This window comes from Hyaena hyaena, unplaced genomic scaffold, assembly GCF_003009895.1.
Source record: "Hyaena hyaena isolate Hyena2069 unplaced genomic scaffold, ASM300989v1 scaffold_426, whole genome shotgun sequence".
NCBI classification, from domain to species: domain Eukaryota; kingdom Metazoa; phylum Chordata; class Mammalia; order Carnivora; family Hyaenidae; genus Hyaena; species Hyaena hyaena.
In genome coordinates this window covers 1,372,866-1,391,034 of record NW_024081061.1, presented here as the reverse complement: position 1 = coordinate 1,391,034, position 18,169 = coordinate 1,372,866, and the positions used below count along the sequence as shown (strand labels likewise).

Below are 18,169 nucleotides of genomic sequence, written 5' to 3'. Positions count from 1 at the left end.
AAAACAAACAAAACATAAAAACAGGATCAAAGACATAAAAACACAGTTAATTTTAACCAGAAAATTCTTGATGATACCCTACCTAACACAAGTATGCTTCTAAAAACATTTAATATCCGCTTAAAAATACACATTTTTCACAATTACCTTATTGTGATCATTCTCTCGCCATTTTTATCTTTTTGTTTATCCACATCAATATGGGCACCAGTAACATCTTGTATTGCAGTGATGTTGCATCCTCCTCTTCCCATTATCCTGGAAACCACGGAAGCTGGAACAGACAGTTTCTTTGACCTATAAAATGAAGACTACATATGAGCTTATGAAGACAAATGTCTTTACTTAAAAAGATGTCTCAGCCAGTATGTTCATGTAGAATACTATGTCTCAAATCTTAAAGGGGAGATTACTATTAGTTTTTGTTTTAGAAACTGATTTCCTCTCATACTGAATTTAATTTAGTGAAAGTAAATTATTACTTTGTCATTTAAGACAAAATTATATTTTATATAACTCATGATCTAGGGTTCAAATCTGGTGAAAATAACACCATATTCGTTGAATACAACAACGAACTGGCAATGACCATATGTACTGACTTTTTCTAAATTAAAAGAATGCATAAATACTATTAAACTTCATACCAAGTAAGAGAGGCCAGATTATCAATATCAGTAATTTATACTTAGCAATAATAAGTATAAGTGCAGTTCATATTTGAACTACACAAAAAAGCAACTCACAAGTGGAACCTGGGACTCCCACTTACATGTGAGCTGAGCAGAGCCAAGAGATGACCAAAGGCTGACTTGGGATCTAATAAGATGGCCTGGCTGTCCCTAAGGACTATCAAAGAAACCTAGTGTTTGCTGGCAGGGGCACTTCTTAAGTCAAGCGGAACCAGATGAGAACGACACCCATTATTTTCAAGTGCTCAATGCTGGGCCCCAGGATTCCCCTTTTCAGGGAGGGACCTTCAAACTTTAACTATTCTGTCTAGAAGAATGTCAACGGCAGCCCTTAAAATACTCTTCATGATCAAAATTTATCATCTTAATGCTGGGAAGAATATATTCAGATATTTTGAAAACCAGAGCACAGGCTGGACTATATGCCATGAGTAACACTTAAATCAATCTGATCATCAAGTGTGTATCATTCCTCCTATTCTGCCAAGACTTCTTTCTGTTTACATAATGGCTACAAACTTTAGAAACAATACAGAATAAAAGCCCAGATATTTAAGTCGTTTGGTGATTTAATATGACTTAACATACATTAGCATATGTGTATCTTGTCCTGATTCCCTGTTGTAAACTATGAACAGAGGCTAAAAGTATCATCTGGGGGGTGCCTGGGTGGCTTAGTCGGTTAAGCGTCCGACATTCACTTAGGTTATGATCTCGCGGTTTGTGGGTTCGAGCCCCGCATCGGGCTCTGTGCTGACTGCCAGCTCGGAGCCTGGAGCCTGTTTCAGTCTGTGACTCCCTCTCTCTCTGACCCTCCCCTGCTCACGCTGTCTCTCTCTCTCCTAGAAATAAATAAAAAACATTAAAAAAAAAAGTATCATCTGGATTGTATAATACACTTGAAAGCAGTGGCCTATCTGCTTTTATTCATTTCTCTCATCCTGGTTTAAATATAAACACAGTGACTGAAGGTACAGTAAAATCTTGGATTGCGAGTAACTTGGTCTGCGAGTGTTCTGCAAGATGAGCAAACATTTCTAAATAAATTTTAACTTTAAATGAGGGATGTCATGGCATATGAGTAGTATGGGATGCCAAATGTCACATGATCACAACTGAGCCAATGGTTCTTGAAATTTGCTTTGATATAAAGTGCTTTGGATTACAAGCATGTTTCTGGGATGAATTATGCTCTCAAACCAAGGTTTTACTGTACTTTTCTTTTTTTCTCCCTTTTTTGAGGGTGAAGGTAATTATATTTTAATTTAAAAAGAATTTTTTTATTTATTTCTAGGAGAGAGAGAGAGAGAGACAGCGTGAGCAGGGGAGGGTCAGAGAGAGAGGGAGATACAGACTCTGAAATAGGCTCCAGGCTCTGAGCTGGCAGTCAGCACAGAGCCTGACGCGGGGCTCGAACCCACGAACCACGAGATCATGACCTAAGCGAAAGTCGGAAGCTTAACCTACTAAGCCACCCAGGCATCCCTATTTTAATTTTATGGGCTCCTTTCCCCCCTTATGGGGATAGCAAGTGCACTAGTTAATAGCGACTAAATAGTTCTTTAGGATATGCTGTTCTCTGGCAAAGTCTAAGTGTAGAATCTTCCCTTTAAGAAGCTTGTGACCAGTTTGTATGGCGTGTCTGGTAAATGCTATGTTTTAAAAAAACATTTTTTGTTATCGTAAAGCCAACATAAGTTGTGTCATATAAAATATACGTGCAAAATTTACATATTGTGTCTCGTTTTACTTTGGCCTACTCTGGACTTAGTGTGGCACAAATAATAACCACATTCAAATTATTCATTAATGAACTGGGTAACTACCTCATTAGATAGAACCTGCATGGTCTATGACAGTTAAAAAGATAAGACTAATTCTACTTACCTTCGTACAACTTCTTTCCACCCTTCTTCTCTTTTCTGTCCCCTTTTGGGGCTAGTCAGATTCAGCTTTATGTTAGGAGAACTTAATGGCAATGGCACTGACTTGTAGCTTGTTGATAAGGAATTAGTATTTGTTTCACCTTCAGGTCTGAGAAGAAAGAATTAAAACACATTTTAAGATAGAAACTCAAGAGACTATTCATTTATAGACAAAGTTACGCCAAAATATTTGAATTAAAATTTGGCACATCAAATTATCAACAATTCAGAAAGGCAGAAATAGGACAAAGAGTTCATCATCTACGTTAGTATTTAAAAATCTCTAAAAAAATCTCATTGTACAACGTGCATGTGATTGTGACATTAGTGAATTTCAGTTCTGAGTATTGCAGACAGGTGATGTGGTAGCCCTACATTGTTTAACATAATTTGTGCTAAAAACATGTACTTCAAATTGTTGTACCAGGCATGAGAAAGGAAAGGTGGGCAGAGAGTGAACAAATCAGAAAATTTACCGTGTTTGAGTTTTGGAAGCGGCATTACTTGTCTTTTCTTCTTGTGAATGGAGAAGCAGTGAGGGGTATCTCCTATCACTAGAGGAATTCACATCCATGGTGAAATTGAACTCTTGGCTTTTACCGCCGCTGCTACTCTCACTGTTGCAGTCTGTGCTGTCCAAGTTGTCGGAGTCACTATTCCCACCTGTACCACCACCTCTGGGTTCTCCGTTTATTTTATTTTTATCAGCTTTCTGCTGTGCTAAGGATATATGTTGTTCTGGTAATATTAAATGCGTGGTAGGAGGGGTCTCCTTTGTTTTGTTCTTCTTATTTTTCCGATTGGTGCTGGGGGTTGTCACCACGTTGGCCCTTTTTTTCCCAAACACGTTTGTAAATGTTGCAGATGTTGCAGAGATTCCAATGGTGGTGGTGGTGGTCGCACTAGGAGGGTCTATGGGAACTTCTTGCTCCACTGAAATTAGTAAAAGGAGAAAAATCACGCAGAGAGCCACAGATCTCAAAAACAAGTTGTAACAAGATATACATAATAATTCAGAATAATTCAGTTTCTTAAGTCATACTTTCCTTTCATCATTATTCAGTAGATTATTTATTTATGTAACCTCTAAACCCAACATGGGGCTTGAACTCAAAGCACTGAGATCAAGAGTGAGTCAGCCAGGTGCACCTTATATCATAACATTCTTAAGATCTGAGGTGTTAGTCTCATGAGTTAACCAAAAATCCCAATATAGTTTGAATTCAGGGCAATTTTCAGTCTGACTATTGTAGGTAATGCTGGTCTAAACACTGGGGTGCATGGATGTCTTTGAGTTAGTAGCTAGAGAGTATTATACTAAACAAAATAAGTCAGAGAAATATGACCATATGGTTTCACTCACATGTGGAATTTAAGAAACAAAACAACGAGGCATAGGGAAAAAAGAGAGGCAAACCAACAGACTATTAACTATAGAAAGCAAAGTGATGGTGATCAGAGGGGAGGTGGGTGGGGGGATGTGTTAAATGGGTAATGGGGATTAAAGGGTGCACTTGTGATGAGCCCCAGGTAATGTGTGGAAGTGTTCAATCACTAAATTGTACATCTGGAACTAATATTACACTTATGTTAACAAACTGGAATTTAAATTAAAATGTTAAATTCAGGGAAATTTTCAGATAGTATTTTAGAAATAGCATTCAAACAGAGAACAATTATTTGCCTACTACAAACACTGCTAGAATGTACAAAAAAACAACTGAGAATAATGAACCTGTATAGCTCTGAGCCCACATCTTAGCTCAAAATTTATTGAGGAACTGGGTCTCTCCCCAGTTTTCAAATGGGTGAGGGAAGGATAGGGAAGAACCTGGACAGAAGCTGGCAAATCTCTACTGTATCACACTTAGGACATACTTAATACTTTACAAGGGAACTTAAATTACAACTGAACTTGAAGTTACATGCTTGACTTTCCCCCTTCTGTTTTTCTCTACCACTTTACAATGTAAATTATTTAGAAATATTTACTATGAAAGCCAATTGTCAATTTCAGATGGAAGTACTAAATATCTAACTAGAATTAATTCGAGTAAAAAGTACTCAAAATGAAGCGGTAACAGAATTTTACCACTAATTTGAAAGAGTCATTTCTTACCATCTTCATCATTCTCCTCTTCATCTTCATCCTCTGGTAGTTCTGAATTCTCCTTAGGTTTGTTTTCCTCATCTTCTTCCTGCTTCCTTTTCTGCTCTTCTTTTTTCTTTTTTCTCTTTTCTTTCCTTTTTTCTCTTTTAGCTGCAAGAGCCTGCTTTCTGCTCTCCTCTCTTGACTGAAAATTAAGTGCAGGTATATCATTTCACCAATAATACACTTATTTAAAATAAAGAATGGCTGAGGCGCCTGGGTGGCTCAGTTGGTTAAGCATCCAACTCTTGATTTCGGGTCAGGTCATGATCTCACAGTTTGTGATTTGAGCCCGTGTTTGGGTTCATGCTGACAGCGCAGGGCCTGCTTGGGAGTCTCTATCTCCCCCCCTCCCTCTGCACCTCCCTGTTTCATGCTCTTTTTCTCTCTCTCAAAATGAAGAAAATGAATATTAAAAAAATAAAATAAAATAAAGAATGGGTATTTTTGCTTTGGATACATGAGGCTTCCCATGGATGTCAATCTCAAAACACATTTATAAAGGCACCAAAAGAAAAATATAGATAAACTAGACATCAACAAAGTTAAAAGTTTTTGTGCTTCAAAGGAACCATCAACAAAGTAAAAATATAACCCATAAGATGGGAAAATTTTTTTTTTTCAAATCATACATCTGGTAAGGGATTTGTATCAAGAATAAAGATCTCTTATGATATAATAATGAAATGACAAATATAATTCAATTAAAAAATACACAAAGGACCTGAACACACATTTCCTGAAGGAATATATATTTAAAAAGTTTTTAATGTTTTTCTAATTTATTAAACAACATTTATGAGTAGCCAAAACATATGAAGACAGATACTGAGTATCTACTAGATGTTAAGGAAAAGCAAATCAAATTCATATAAGATACCCACTCCATACCCATTAGATGGCTATACTCAAAAAGATAGATAATAGCAAATAGTGGTGAGGGTGTGGAGAAATTAAAACCTTTAAACACTGTTGGCAGGAATGTAAAATGGTATAGCTGCTTTGGAAAACAATCTGGCAGCTCCTCAAATGGTTAAACATAGAATTACCACATGCTCTAGCAATTCCATTCATATATATATATACACACACATACACACCCAAGAGAAATGAAAAAACGTTCATACAAAAACTTGTACACTGTGCTCACTTTGGTAGCACATGCTAGAAACCTTCTAACGATATGGAGAAGATGAGTACAAGGATAGCATGCAAACTCATGAAGTGGTCCATATTTAAAAAAAAAGAAAGAAAAACTTACATACTTATGAAGTAGAAACAACCTGAATATCTATCATCTAATGAATGGATAAATGTGTACGCGTGCGTGTGTGCGTGTGTATGAGAGAGAGATGGGATATTATTTACGAATAGAAAGAAATTAAGTGCTGATATATGTGACAACATGTTTGCACCTTGAAAACATCATGAAGTGAAAGAAGCCAGTCACAGAGGAACAAATACTGTATGATTCCATTTATATGGAATGCCCAGAAGAGGCAAATCCATTAAGACAAATAGCAGATTAGTGGTTACCTAGGATGGAGGGATTGAATAAAGGAAGTGACACCCAAAGGGTGTAGGGTTCCTTTCTAGGGCAGTAAAAACATTCTAAAATTGGCTGTGGTGATGAATGCACAACTCTGAATGTGCTAAAAGCCACTGAATTGTATACTTTATTTTAAAATATTTTTATATTTTACTTTTTGAAGTAATCTTTGCACCCAGCATGGGCTTGAATTTACGACCTCAAGATTTAGAGTTGCATGCTCTACTGACTGAGCCAGCCAGCACCCCTCAATTGTACTATTTGTTTTTTTTTTTTAATGTTTTTTATTTATTTCTGAGAGAGAGAAAGAGAGAGAGAGAGACAGCATGAGCAGGGGAGGGTCAGAGAGAAGGAGATACAGAATCTGAAATAGGCTCCAGGCTCTGAGCTAGCTGTCAGCAGAGAGCCCAATGCAGGGCTCAAATCCACGAACTGTGAGATCATGACCTGAGCCGAAGTTGGACGCTTAACCAACAGCCACCCAGGAGCCTCTATATATTTGTTTCTGAGAGACAGAGAGAGAGAGAGAGAGAGACAGAGAGAGAGAGAATCCTAAGCAGGCTCCATGCTGTGAGGAGAGAGCCCAATGTGGGGCACGAACTCACAAGCTATGAGATCATGACCTGAACTGAAAACCAAGAGTCAGATGCTTAACCCACTGAGCCACCCAGGGGCCCCTTAAGTGTTTACTCTAAATGGGTGAATTGTATGATAGGTGAGTTGAATGGACATTTATGCAGCATCTACTTACTTGACTAAAATTTAGCTGTCATGATCTTTATAACATACTAAAACATTTCACTATAAAAATAGTAACCAGACAAGGGAAACAATCAATAAAACTAATATGCAAATGACGGAATGGGAAAAGAGAGTTGCAAATGACATATCAGATAAAGGGCTAGTATCCAAAATCTATAAGAAACTCATCAAACTCCACATATGAAAAACAAATAATCCAGTGAAGAAATGGGCAGAAGACATGAATAGACACTTCTCCAAAGAGGACATTCAGATGGCCAACAGACACATCAAATGATGCTCAGCGTCCCTCCTCATCAGGGAACTACAAATCAAAACCACACTGAGATACCACCTCATGCCAGTCATGAACAAATCAGGAGACTCTAGATGCTGGAGAGGATGTGGAGAAACAGGCACCCTCCTACACTGCTGGTGGGAATGTAAGCTGGTGCAACCCCTCTGGAAAACAGTATGGAGGTTCTTCAACAGTAGAACTCCCCTATGACCCAGCAGTAGCACTGCTAGGAATTTACTCAAGGGATACAGAGGTGCTGATGCATAGGGGCACATGAACCCCAATGTTCATAGCCGCACTCTCAACAATAGCCAAAACATGGAAAGAGCCTAAGTGTCCATCAACTGGTGAATGGATCAAGAAGATGTGGTATATTTATACAATGGAATACTACATGGCAATGAGAAAGAATGAAATCTGGCCATTTGTAGCAATATGGATGGAACTAGAGGGTGTTATGCTGAGCGAAATAAGTCAGGCAGAGAAGGACAAATACCATATATTTGCATATATAGGTGGATTAGGAGGAAGTTAACGGAGAACCATGGGGGAGAAGAAGGGGGAAAATAGTTGGGGAGAGGGAGGGAGGCAAACCATGAGAGACTCTTGAATGCTCAGAACAACCTGAGGGCTGAGGGGGAGTGGAGGAGAGGTGATGGGGGGTGATGGGCATGGAGGACGGCACTTGTTGGGATGAGCACTGGGTGTTATATGGAAATCAACTTAACAATAAAGTATTTAAGGAAAAAAATATTAACCAGAAGCTATTGTAAATATTATTTTTTTACCTTATAGAATTTTTTTAAGCCATCTATAGAATTCTGATCACTTTTAGATTTTCTGTGATTAGTACTAGAAAATGTTGTTTTTTTTCCAGAAAGGAAAGCATGGTAGTAAATTGCCTAACATCATGATGAGAGTTTGAAGCACGAAGAAATCACATCAAGTTATTCATCCTTCTATGGTAATCAAGTAAAGCATTTTCCTCAACACTATAATTTATCATTTTGAGGCATAAATTGAGTATTCTTTGACATTTTCATTTATCTAAATCAGAGGTTGGCAAATTATGGCCTGAATACCAAATCCAAACTGCTGTGCTTGATGGCCTAAAAGATATGACTGGCTTTGATATTTTATTTTATTTATTTATTTTTATTTCTAGGAGAGAGAGAGAGACAGCGTGAGCAGGGGAGGGTCAGAGAGAGAGGGAGTCACAGACTCTGAAATAGGCTCCAGGCTCTGAGCTGGCAGACAGCACAGAGCCCGACGCGGGGCTCGAACCCACGAACCGCGAGATCATGACCTAAGCGAAAGTTGGATGCTTAACCGACTAAGCCACCCAGGCGCCCCTGGCTTTCATATTTTAAATGGTTAAAAAAAATGAAAAGACTTTTTAGAGAGAGACAGAGCATGAAAGGGGGAGGGGCAGAGAAAGGACCACAGACTCTAAAGCAGTCTCTAGTGTCTGAGCCATCAGCACAAAGCCTGACAAGGGGCTCTAACCCATAGACAGTAAGATTATGACCTGAGCTGAAGTCATTCGCTTAACCAACTGAGCCACACAGGTGCCCCGAAGATTATATAAAATTCAAATTCCAGTGTTGATACATGAAGTTCTACTGGAACACAGCCATGCTTGTTCATTTACCTATTGCCTATGGCTGCTTTTGTGCTCCAACAGCAAAGATGTCGACGTATGACAAATAACATATTTTCTGCCAAGCCTAAATTATTTACTATTTGGGATTTTATAGAAAAAGTTTGCTAATATCTTATGTAAATGAGAAAGGATTGAAAAAAGACATTGAACATTTAGCTAAATACTGAATTTCCTCACTCTGTTTGCCTGAGAACAAACTGGCTAGCTATTTAGGGAACTGAGTACCATATCGCTGCGTAGTCACACAAAAATCAACATTATAGACATGAAAGGTGCCTTAGTAGTCATCTATGAACTTGACTTTATTTTAAAATCAATATAACTTTTTTTCCCTTCTGATTTTAATTGTAATCAAGTTTATCATGGAGGTACTAACAATTATTTAATTCTCTAATAATAAGACTTTAAGATTTACATGTTTCCCTCTATTATCAGCAATGTATGTCCTTCTAAGTTCACATCTTTGAGCATTTGTCTAGTAGTGGAATAGATGGATACAGGTAACCACCTTTTAGTTTATTTGTAAAAGTGTTTCCATTAATACCTCTAGTAATTTGCACCACACATCAAAAGTCATTCACTAGGGTGCTAATCTCTCCACACCTTTGCCATCAGTAGCTATTATCAAATCATTAAAGCTTAAGCTTTGCCAATCTGGAAAAAAAAAAAATGTAACATTTGTATTGCTTTTTCTGTGAATTACCCATTCAAATGATCATTTTTTATTCTGGGCAAGTTATGTTTTTCTCATTGATTTGTAAGCAATATCTTCTTCTGTTCTTATAAGGATTTTTTTGTATTTTGTTTTTTTTAAACTAAGAATAGGTTTCAAAATTTTAGCATCTCTGAAAATAATATTTCTTTTAATCATCAACAAAATATCTTCATGTTAAGCTATCTCTTGTATACCTAAAATAACTCTACTTGATCATGTTATTTGTTCTTTTAATGCAATATCCTCAGCAACATCCTCATTCTTCCAGGTAAGCAGACTGAACCTCAGATAAGGAATCTTGTTTTTGAAACCTTTTTCATTATACCACACATCCTAGGATATCAGATCCTTACTCTTTTTTTTAATGTTTTATTTCTTTATTTTTGGGAGAGCACATGAGCAGGGGATGGGCAGAGAAAGAAAGGGAGCAGAGAATCCCAAGCTTTGATATGATAGGGCAGAGAGGTGCTTGATCTCACAAACCTGGATACCATGTCCTGAGCCGAAATCAAGAGTAAGATGCTTAACTGAGAGAGCCACCCAGGCACCCCTCAGACACTTACTCTTTGAGGGAGGTTCTAATAAACCACTTATAGCATATATATTATAATTAGCAAAAGGTTTCTAATGTTTTACTAAATTTTTTTCACACACTACTGTTAAAACTAGCTATGTAATAATGTCATTTGGTAAACTGATCTGCTTGAAAACTAATCTCTCACTTTTATGATTCAAAATATTTTTTAAGAGCAAGAGATCAAAATAAAAAAATTGATGGTAATTTGACAATATTAATCACATCCTTTGAAAGAGATATTAATATTATTGGTCATAAGAAGGGTAAAGTTATTCCAACAAATTTTCAACAATTTTTTTTTTATTTGTCTAATTTTGAGAAAGAGATGAGAAGAGCCAGAGAGAAAGGACAGAGAATCCCACACTGATAGTGTGGAGTGGGGCCTGATGTGGGGCCCGATCTTATAAACTGAGATCTGGACCTGAGCTGAAATCCAGAGTCCGATGGGTAACTGACTGAGCCACCCAGGTGCCCCTCCACAGAAAAATTACTTTTCCTACTCACCTTTTCCAGATCAAGTTCCTTCAAAAGAATACTTGCATTCTTATTCGCTTCTGCAGCCTGTTGGTCTTTAGCCTTCACAATTGTCTCAACGCATTGGTGACATTTTTTCAAGAGTTCCTACATTGGAAAATGGAATTATATAAATAGAGGAATATATAACATAAACAGGCCAAATAAAACTTGAGTTGATGAGCACATCGAAGTTCAGGGCTTAAAGCCCAAACAACTGAAAATTCATTGAGCCAAATATAAGCAATCTTTTAACTGTCGTCATTTATCAATCCTTCATGAGACAAAAAGGCACTATTTCTTAAAAAATTTGTATTCTTAGAAAACTTTCTAATCAGGCTAACAGTCTAGTAATAAACTTTAGCCATATTCACTGTAAATATAGTCTATAACAGTAAGGAATCCTCAAAATAATTTTTAAAAATTATATCCATTCTCCATTTGCAAACAGAGAGACTAAAGCACAGACAGATGAGGTGGTCAGTTTCATAGAGGACAAAAAGCATGTTGCTAACTGCACACTTTGGCATCTAATTCCACAAAGAATACAAATGTGTTTTGATAGTATAGTGAACCTACCTTATCTGTAATTGTTGCTATGTATCTCATGCATTCAATATCAGAAGGGAACTGATTGACTTCCTTCACCAAATATTGAACAACTTTTACATGACCCTGTGGGAAGTACAAGAAAAAAATGCACAGACGAATTCCTTCAAAATTTGCCCATATGCTTAAAAACTTAAGAGTAAAAAGTGTAATGATACTTCCAGATCGTTTACTAAACACTGAAATTATGAAAATAAAAACAACATGTCCAGGTATTTTTCCTAAATTTAACTTAGCATTTCTCACTGAAAAAGGAAAACCTTTTGTAGAAAACAAGTGCTTCCTAGAATAAGTGTATTAATAAAAATTGGCATTGTGAAATGAACCTTTATATAAAAGGGAAATAGGTCCTAAAACAGAGAGATGTTCTACATTGCAAAACAATGTTTTGGGTCCAAATTCTAAGTATCATATACTTCAATATAACCAAACTTACATAGTTTTCCTTTCTACCAAGTTCTAAAACATCTTCCACAATTAGTCTGATGGTGATAAAAATCAGAAAAGTCATTGCCTCTAGGGCAGGGAATTCACTGAGAATGTGCATGGCAGAACTTCCTAGGATTACAGAAGTATTTTATGAATTTATAGGGTGTGGGTTACCTAGGTGTATACATTTATCAAAACTCAGTAAACTATGCACCTCTGGTTTGCATACTTCACTATATGTAAACGATACCTCAATTAAAAGGAAAGGGCAAAAACTGAACAAAGAATTAAGTCTAGAAAATGTTTTGAGATTTTTAAAAAGATTTTATTTTTTAAGTAATCTCTACACCAAACATGGAACTCAAACATATAGCCCTAAATTCAAGACTCACAGGTTCCATTGACTGAGCCAGCCAGGCACCCCCAAGATTTTTTTTTAAGACCTAAAATTTACACCATTCTCATTCAATAGCTATTTAGGGATGCCTAAACACACATTAATGTGTCAGGCACTATGCTAAACAATGTGTATAAACAATGATAGTCATAAAGCTTGGTCTTCCTGGATCTTCCAGTCTAACTGGGGAGATAAGCATTAAAAAAGTAAATACATATTTGAATATATAATTACAAATTGGTATAAGGAAAACAATAGGGTACTATAAAAAGGAACAAGTGGACCTTTTCAGGTTGAGTGTTAGAGAAGGACTCTCTAAGTAGTGACATTTAAAATGGGAGCTGGGGCCAGTAGCAATGCTAGGAATTTACCCAAGGGATACAGAGGTGCTGATACATAGGACCACATGTACCCCAATGTTCATAGCAGCACTCTCAACAATAGCCAAAACATGGAAAGAGCCTAACTGTCCATCAACAGACGAATGGATCAAGAAGATGTGGTTTATCTATACGATGGAATACTACATGGCAATGAGAAACAATGAAATCTGGCCATGTGTAGCAACATGGATGGACCCTGAGCATGTTACGCTGAGCGAAATAAGTCAGGCAGAGAAAGACAAATACCATATGATTGCACGTATAGGAGGATTAGGAGGAACTTAACGGAGGACCAAGGGGGAGAAGAAGGGGGGAAATAGTGGGGGAGAGGGAGAGAGGCAAACCATGAAAGACTCTTGAATACAGAGAACTGAGGACTGATGGGTGTGGGGGGGGGGTGGGGGGAGATGTGCATGGAGGAGGGCACTTGTGGGGATGAGCACTGGGTGTTATATGGAAACCAACTTGACAATAAACTATTTGTAAAAAAATAAAAATAAATAAATAAATAAATAAAATAAAACGGGAGCTGGGGCACCAGGGTGGCTCAGTCAGTCAAGCTTCCAACTCTCAGGTGATGATCTCAGGGTTTGTGAGATCGAGCCCTGCAGTGGGCTTGTGCTAACAGCATAGAGCCTGCTTGAGATTGTTTCTCTCTCTCTGCCCTTCTCCCACTTTCACTCATGCATGTGTACTCTCTTTCAAAATACATAAATCAGCTTTGAAAAATAAAATAATAAAAAATAAAATAAAATAAAATAAAAAATAGGAGCTCAAAGATGAGCAGAAATGAGCCAGTGAAGAGCAATTGAGAGAAAACTCCTAGCAAAGGCCCTCTGGCAGTTAAAAAGATAGTGCATTTGAGGCCAGCCGCTGAAGTGTAGTGAGCAAAGGTGAAGGGTAGCATAAATGACTGGTTTGGGAAGGCAGGCATGAACCACATCCTGCAGGGCTTTGTAAGCCATGGTAAGTGGTTTCATACTTTATCAAAATTGTAGTGGGAAAGCTTTTAAAAATAGAGCAGACAAGCTACCCTTAACATATATACAAGGCATAGTAAGTTTCTATGAAAGAGACTACTCCTTTTTAGGTAGAGAAGACATTCATCTGCATACTTAATTCTCGTGTTTTACATACAAAATGACAAAACTAGTCGAGACGCCAAGGGCTTTAACAAAGTTCCTTATAGAGAACTACCACATAGCTCTTAGATTTGGCCACAAAGAGAGTGGAAAGATTAACAGTGATTCATGTATGGAAATACAGTCTATTCTCCAAGAGCAGTTTATTTTTCTCACATGGCTTCAACTGAGATTTAGTTAAAAATGATTACATGTTAGCTTTCTTCTCCCATATAAATTTACCTTGCGAAACGCTGACATAAGAGGTGTGATCTTCCGGTTATCTGCTGCATCCACATCGGCACCTGCTTGCACTAGCAACTGCACCACATCAAAGTGACCACCATTGGATGCCAGCCAAAGTGGTGTGTTTCCCTTCTTGTTTCGAACATCGATATGGGCTCCTCTATAAAACCAAAGAATGTTAGTATAGCTTGTTTCCTATGAGGAGACGGTGACTTTCTATTTCTCTATTTGTCTTTTATATTCTATAAAATAGCATGCAAAGAATCCATTCTTTAAAATGTCAAGAAAGTAAAACAATCTGACTGTAACGGTGCTGAAAAGTAAAAATGATCACAAAAACTTCTATATATAAACATAAAATGTACCCACCTATTAATCAGGAGCTCACAAAATTTGTAGTGACCTTTGTCTGCTGCTATTGTTAGAGCAGTATCTCTTGAGGAAGGCACAGGGGGGGCGTTGACATCTGCTCCTTTATCAAGGAGAACTCTTCCAACTTCTGCATATCCTCCAGAAGCAGCTTCCATCAAGGGGGTAAGACCAGTCTGTTTAAACCAAAAATTTATGCAAGTTAAGTAATGTAATTATTTTTAGCAGACTGAAACAACTGACTTATAAGTGGATTCTATTTCTGATTTTCTCTCACAAAAGAGCTAAGTAATATTCGGTCTTCAATTTCACGAAAAGCAAATGAAAATAGTTGAATAGAGTGAGCCATCTGGAATGAACTGACTTATACCACCGCATATAAAAAAACAATTTCATAACTTCTATACTGTTATAAATTTATACATGAGACAATAACTACTCTGTGCAATGAATACAGATAATGAAAAATGAATTAAATGAAAATTAAATAAGCCACATCATTGTTCAATGGGAAACTTTTGTTTAAAATATCTATCTGAAAATGTTAGTTTGCTAAATAACTCTGGATAAATTCTTTCAATCCTATTCAAACTTGGGAGAAATAGACTAAAACAGCACTTCTTAAATTTTATACATAGATGTCTTTTGCTCATTAGTCTCCAAAACATTTGCCAAGAGATATTTCCTACTGGTATGATTTCCAAAGTAATATGGGTTTCTCTAGGACATCTAATAGATAATTGGGACACACTGAATGCACATAATACAAAAAGATAAACTGGATAACAGGAAGAGCTCATTTTTCTTTGTGCTATGAAAAACTTGAGGAAAACTACACTCCCTAATTTAATAGATTAAAAATGTAAATGTTATATTAAATTTCAAGAAACATAACTAATGCAGTTCAGAGAGAAAATATGAGAATTTCATCCTAACCTTTTAAATTTGAAATGACTATAAGAGTTGACCATTCACTGTGTGATTATGATGAAGTCTACATAAGCTACACTTTTCTAGGGCTGTAAGTACCTAATAATTCTAAGCATAGAAATTTAAAAAATTAAAAACACTGATTTACCAACTCCTTTCTAAATGCCAGACACGCATGAAATTGTCAGAATGTGTATGATCAGATTAGATTTTAGCTCTCCTAATTTTATAATCTATGCAGTAATTTTTTGATTGGTTTTTTTTATCAACGGTAGGCACATGCCTCATTAAAGTAGTTCCTTAAAATCTACACTAAAGGACTCTATGGGGCACGTGGCTGGCTTAGTTGGTAGAATATACAACTTTTGATCTCAGGGTTGTGGGTTTTAGCCTAATGTTGGGTGTTGAACTTACCTTTAAAAAAAGGAACTCTACAAAATACTCTTACTACAAAAATATCTTATTACATTTAAAAGTTGCAAACTGGAGGATTCACAGAGAGCTATTCAAGGCTGAGGTTGGAAAATATGCTGATTCTACTTTATTTTCCTTAATAAAAGTCATGAATGATAAGAATGTGTCACTCACCACTCACTATATGTAGCACAGTTCCCTGGTGCTGCCATGGGATGTCAGTTTTAACTTACAACAATTTAAAACAGCACATTCAATTTGAGTTGAGATGCTATGCTATTTTTTGACAAGTTATAAAATGCTTACCTTTGCCCTATGTTCAACATTGGCTTTTCGGTCCAGAAGCAAACTCACGACTTCTGCTCGGCCTTGAAAACAGGCCAAAGTGAGAGCCGTGTTCCGATTGGTCTCTATTTGGGCATTAATGTCTGAACCCATATCAAGCAGCAGTTTCACTGCAGGAACGTGTCCATTCATGGCAGCCAACATCAGGGGAGAAATACCTAGTTTACTCCCAGTCCTAAAGGGAGAAATGTGCTTAGAAAAGTAAGGTAATATGTTGCCTATTGCTTTTTAGAAAGCATAGAGAATAAAAAAGATGAAAATTATTCAGTAAAATGAAAGATTTCTAACACCAATGTAAATTTTATTTGTATAGACTACTAGTTAGGAATACAAAAATCTCACTATTACTTATTTATACATTCTTATTTTTTATTGTTTATTTATTTTGAGGGAGAGTGAGAGCATGGGAAGAGCAGAAAGAGAGAAAGAGAGAGAGAGAAAATCACAAGCAGGTTCCATGCTATCAGCATAGAATCCAATGCAGGGCTCAAACTCATGAATCGTGAGATCATGACCTGAGCTGAGATCAAGCGTCAGAGGCTTAACTGACTGAACCACCCAAGCACCCTGGAAAATCTCACAATTTAAAACATAATTCCTATTTAGAGGCTATAAACTTCCAATAACACATAACGAAGTAGTTTCCAAGATAAGACCTCTTTAAAAATAGCCATGTTAGCACTCTGAAATAAGCTGTGCTGTGATTACTTATAAGCACATTATAGGAATAATTGTTGGTCTTGTAATTTTAGTACTATCTTTAAAAAATTTTTAACTTTTAGTTAGAGTTGACTTTAATACTTTCTTAATTAAAAATTATATCTGTCCAGATATATAGAGGAAGACATTTAACCCCTGGGTAGTAATGTACTAATAATGAATAATAAAATGAAGATAGATACCTTGAATTAATCTCTGCCCCAGCATTAAGCAGAATCTTAATGATATTAACATATCCTCCAGATGCAGCTAGACTCAATGGTGTATAATCAGACACATTCCTGTGTTCTTTATTTGCGCCTCGAGCCAGCAGCAAGTCTACAACCTACACAGTAAAATATAAACACAAAAATTCAGTTAAAAACAAGAGTTCAACTTATAATGAAGGAAGCACAGAGAAATGGAACCTGTTAACTTCCTTGTCTGGATATCTGCCATTTTAATTATGCCCTAATATTCAACTATCAGCAATTACAACTAGATAACTGGATTAAATTCTATATCAAGGAATTTGGAGCTTTGAGCTTATAGATAAGAATGTACTAATAGCAGGGGACTTTAATACTCCACTAACAGCAATGGATAGGTCAACCAGACAGAAAATCACTAAAGAAATAATGGACTTGAAAGACACATTGGACCAGATGGATCTGACGGATATATTTAGAACTTTACATCCTGAGGCCAGGGAATTCACTTTCTTCTCAAGTGCGCATGGCACATTCTCCAAGATAGATCACATACTGGGACATAAACCAGCCCTCAATAAATATAAAAGAATTGAGATCATACCATGCATACTGTCAGATCATAATGCTTTGAAACTTGAAATCAATTACAGGAAGAAGTCTGGAAAACCTCCAAAAACATAGAAGTTAAAGAACACCCTACTAAAGAATGAATGGGCCAATCAGGCAATTAGAGTTGAAATTAAAAAATATATGGAAACAAATGAAAATGAAAACACAACAATTCAAAATCTATGGGATGCGGCAAAGGCAGTCTTAAGAGGAAAGTACACTGCTCTCCAGGCCCATCTCAAGAGATTAGAAAAAGCACAAGTCCAAAATCTAACAGCTCACCTAAAGGAACTAGAGGCAGAGCAATAAGAACGCCCTAAACCCAGTGGAAGAAGAGAAATAGTAAAAATTAGAGCAGAAATAAACAACATAGAGACCAAAGAAACAATTGAACAGATCAATGAAACCAAGAGTTATTCAAAAATAAACAAAATTGACAAGCCTCTAGCCAGACTTATCAAAAAAAAAAGAGAGAGCACCCAAATAGACAAAATTATGAATGAAAATGGACTTATTACAACCAACCCCTCAGAAATACAAGCAATTATCAGGGAATACTATGAAAAATTATATGCCAACAAATT

General features: G+C 36.7%; 1 protein-coding gene across 13 annotated transcripts in view; it reads right to left on the bottom strand.

Annotated features, from left to right (window-relative positions):
- The window catches only part of LOC120245652 (ankyrin repeat and KH domain-containing protein 1), a 138,049-nt gene that overhangs the window by 17,567 nt on the left and 102,313 nt on the right, over positions 1 to 18,169 (bottom strand). For all 13 annotated transcript variants that reach the window (XM_039252772.1, XM_039252773.1, XM_039252775.1 and 10 more), the window contains 10 exons: positions 16,968 to 17,110; positions 16,027 to 16,240; positions 14,377 to 14,552; positions 14,005 to 14,167; positions 11,402 to 11,497; positions 10,814 to 10,930; positions 4,737 to 4,911; positions 3,094 to 3,550; positions 2,580 to 2,726; positions 148 to 297 (listed from right to left, as the gene is read on the bottom strand). In XM_039252772.1, the coding sequence (XP_039108703.1) occupies positions 148 to 297; positions 2,580 to 2,726; positions 3,094 to 3,550; positions 4,737 to 4,911; positions 10,814 to 10,930; positions 11,402 to 11,497; positions 14,005 to 14,167; positions 14,377 to 14,552; positions 16,027 to 16,240; positions 16,968 to 17,110 (1,838 nt within the window). The remainder of the gene's footprint in view (positions 1 to 147; positions 298 to 2,579; positions 2,727 to 3,093; positions 3,551 to 4,736; positions 4,912 to 10,813; positions 10,931 to 11,401; positions 11,498 to 14,004; positions 14,168 to 14,376; positions 14,553 to 16,026; positions 16,241 to 16,967; positions 17,111 to 18,169) is intronic.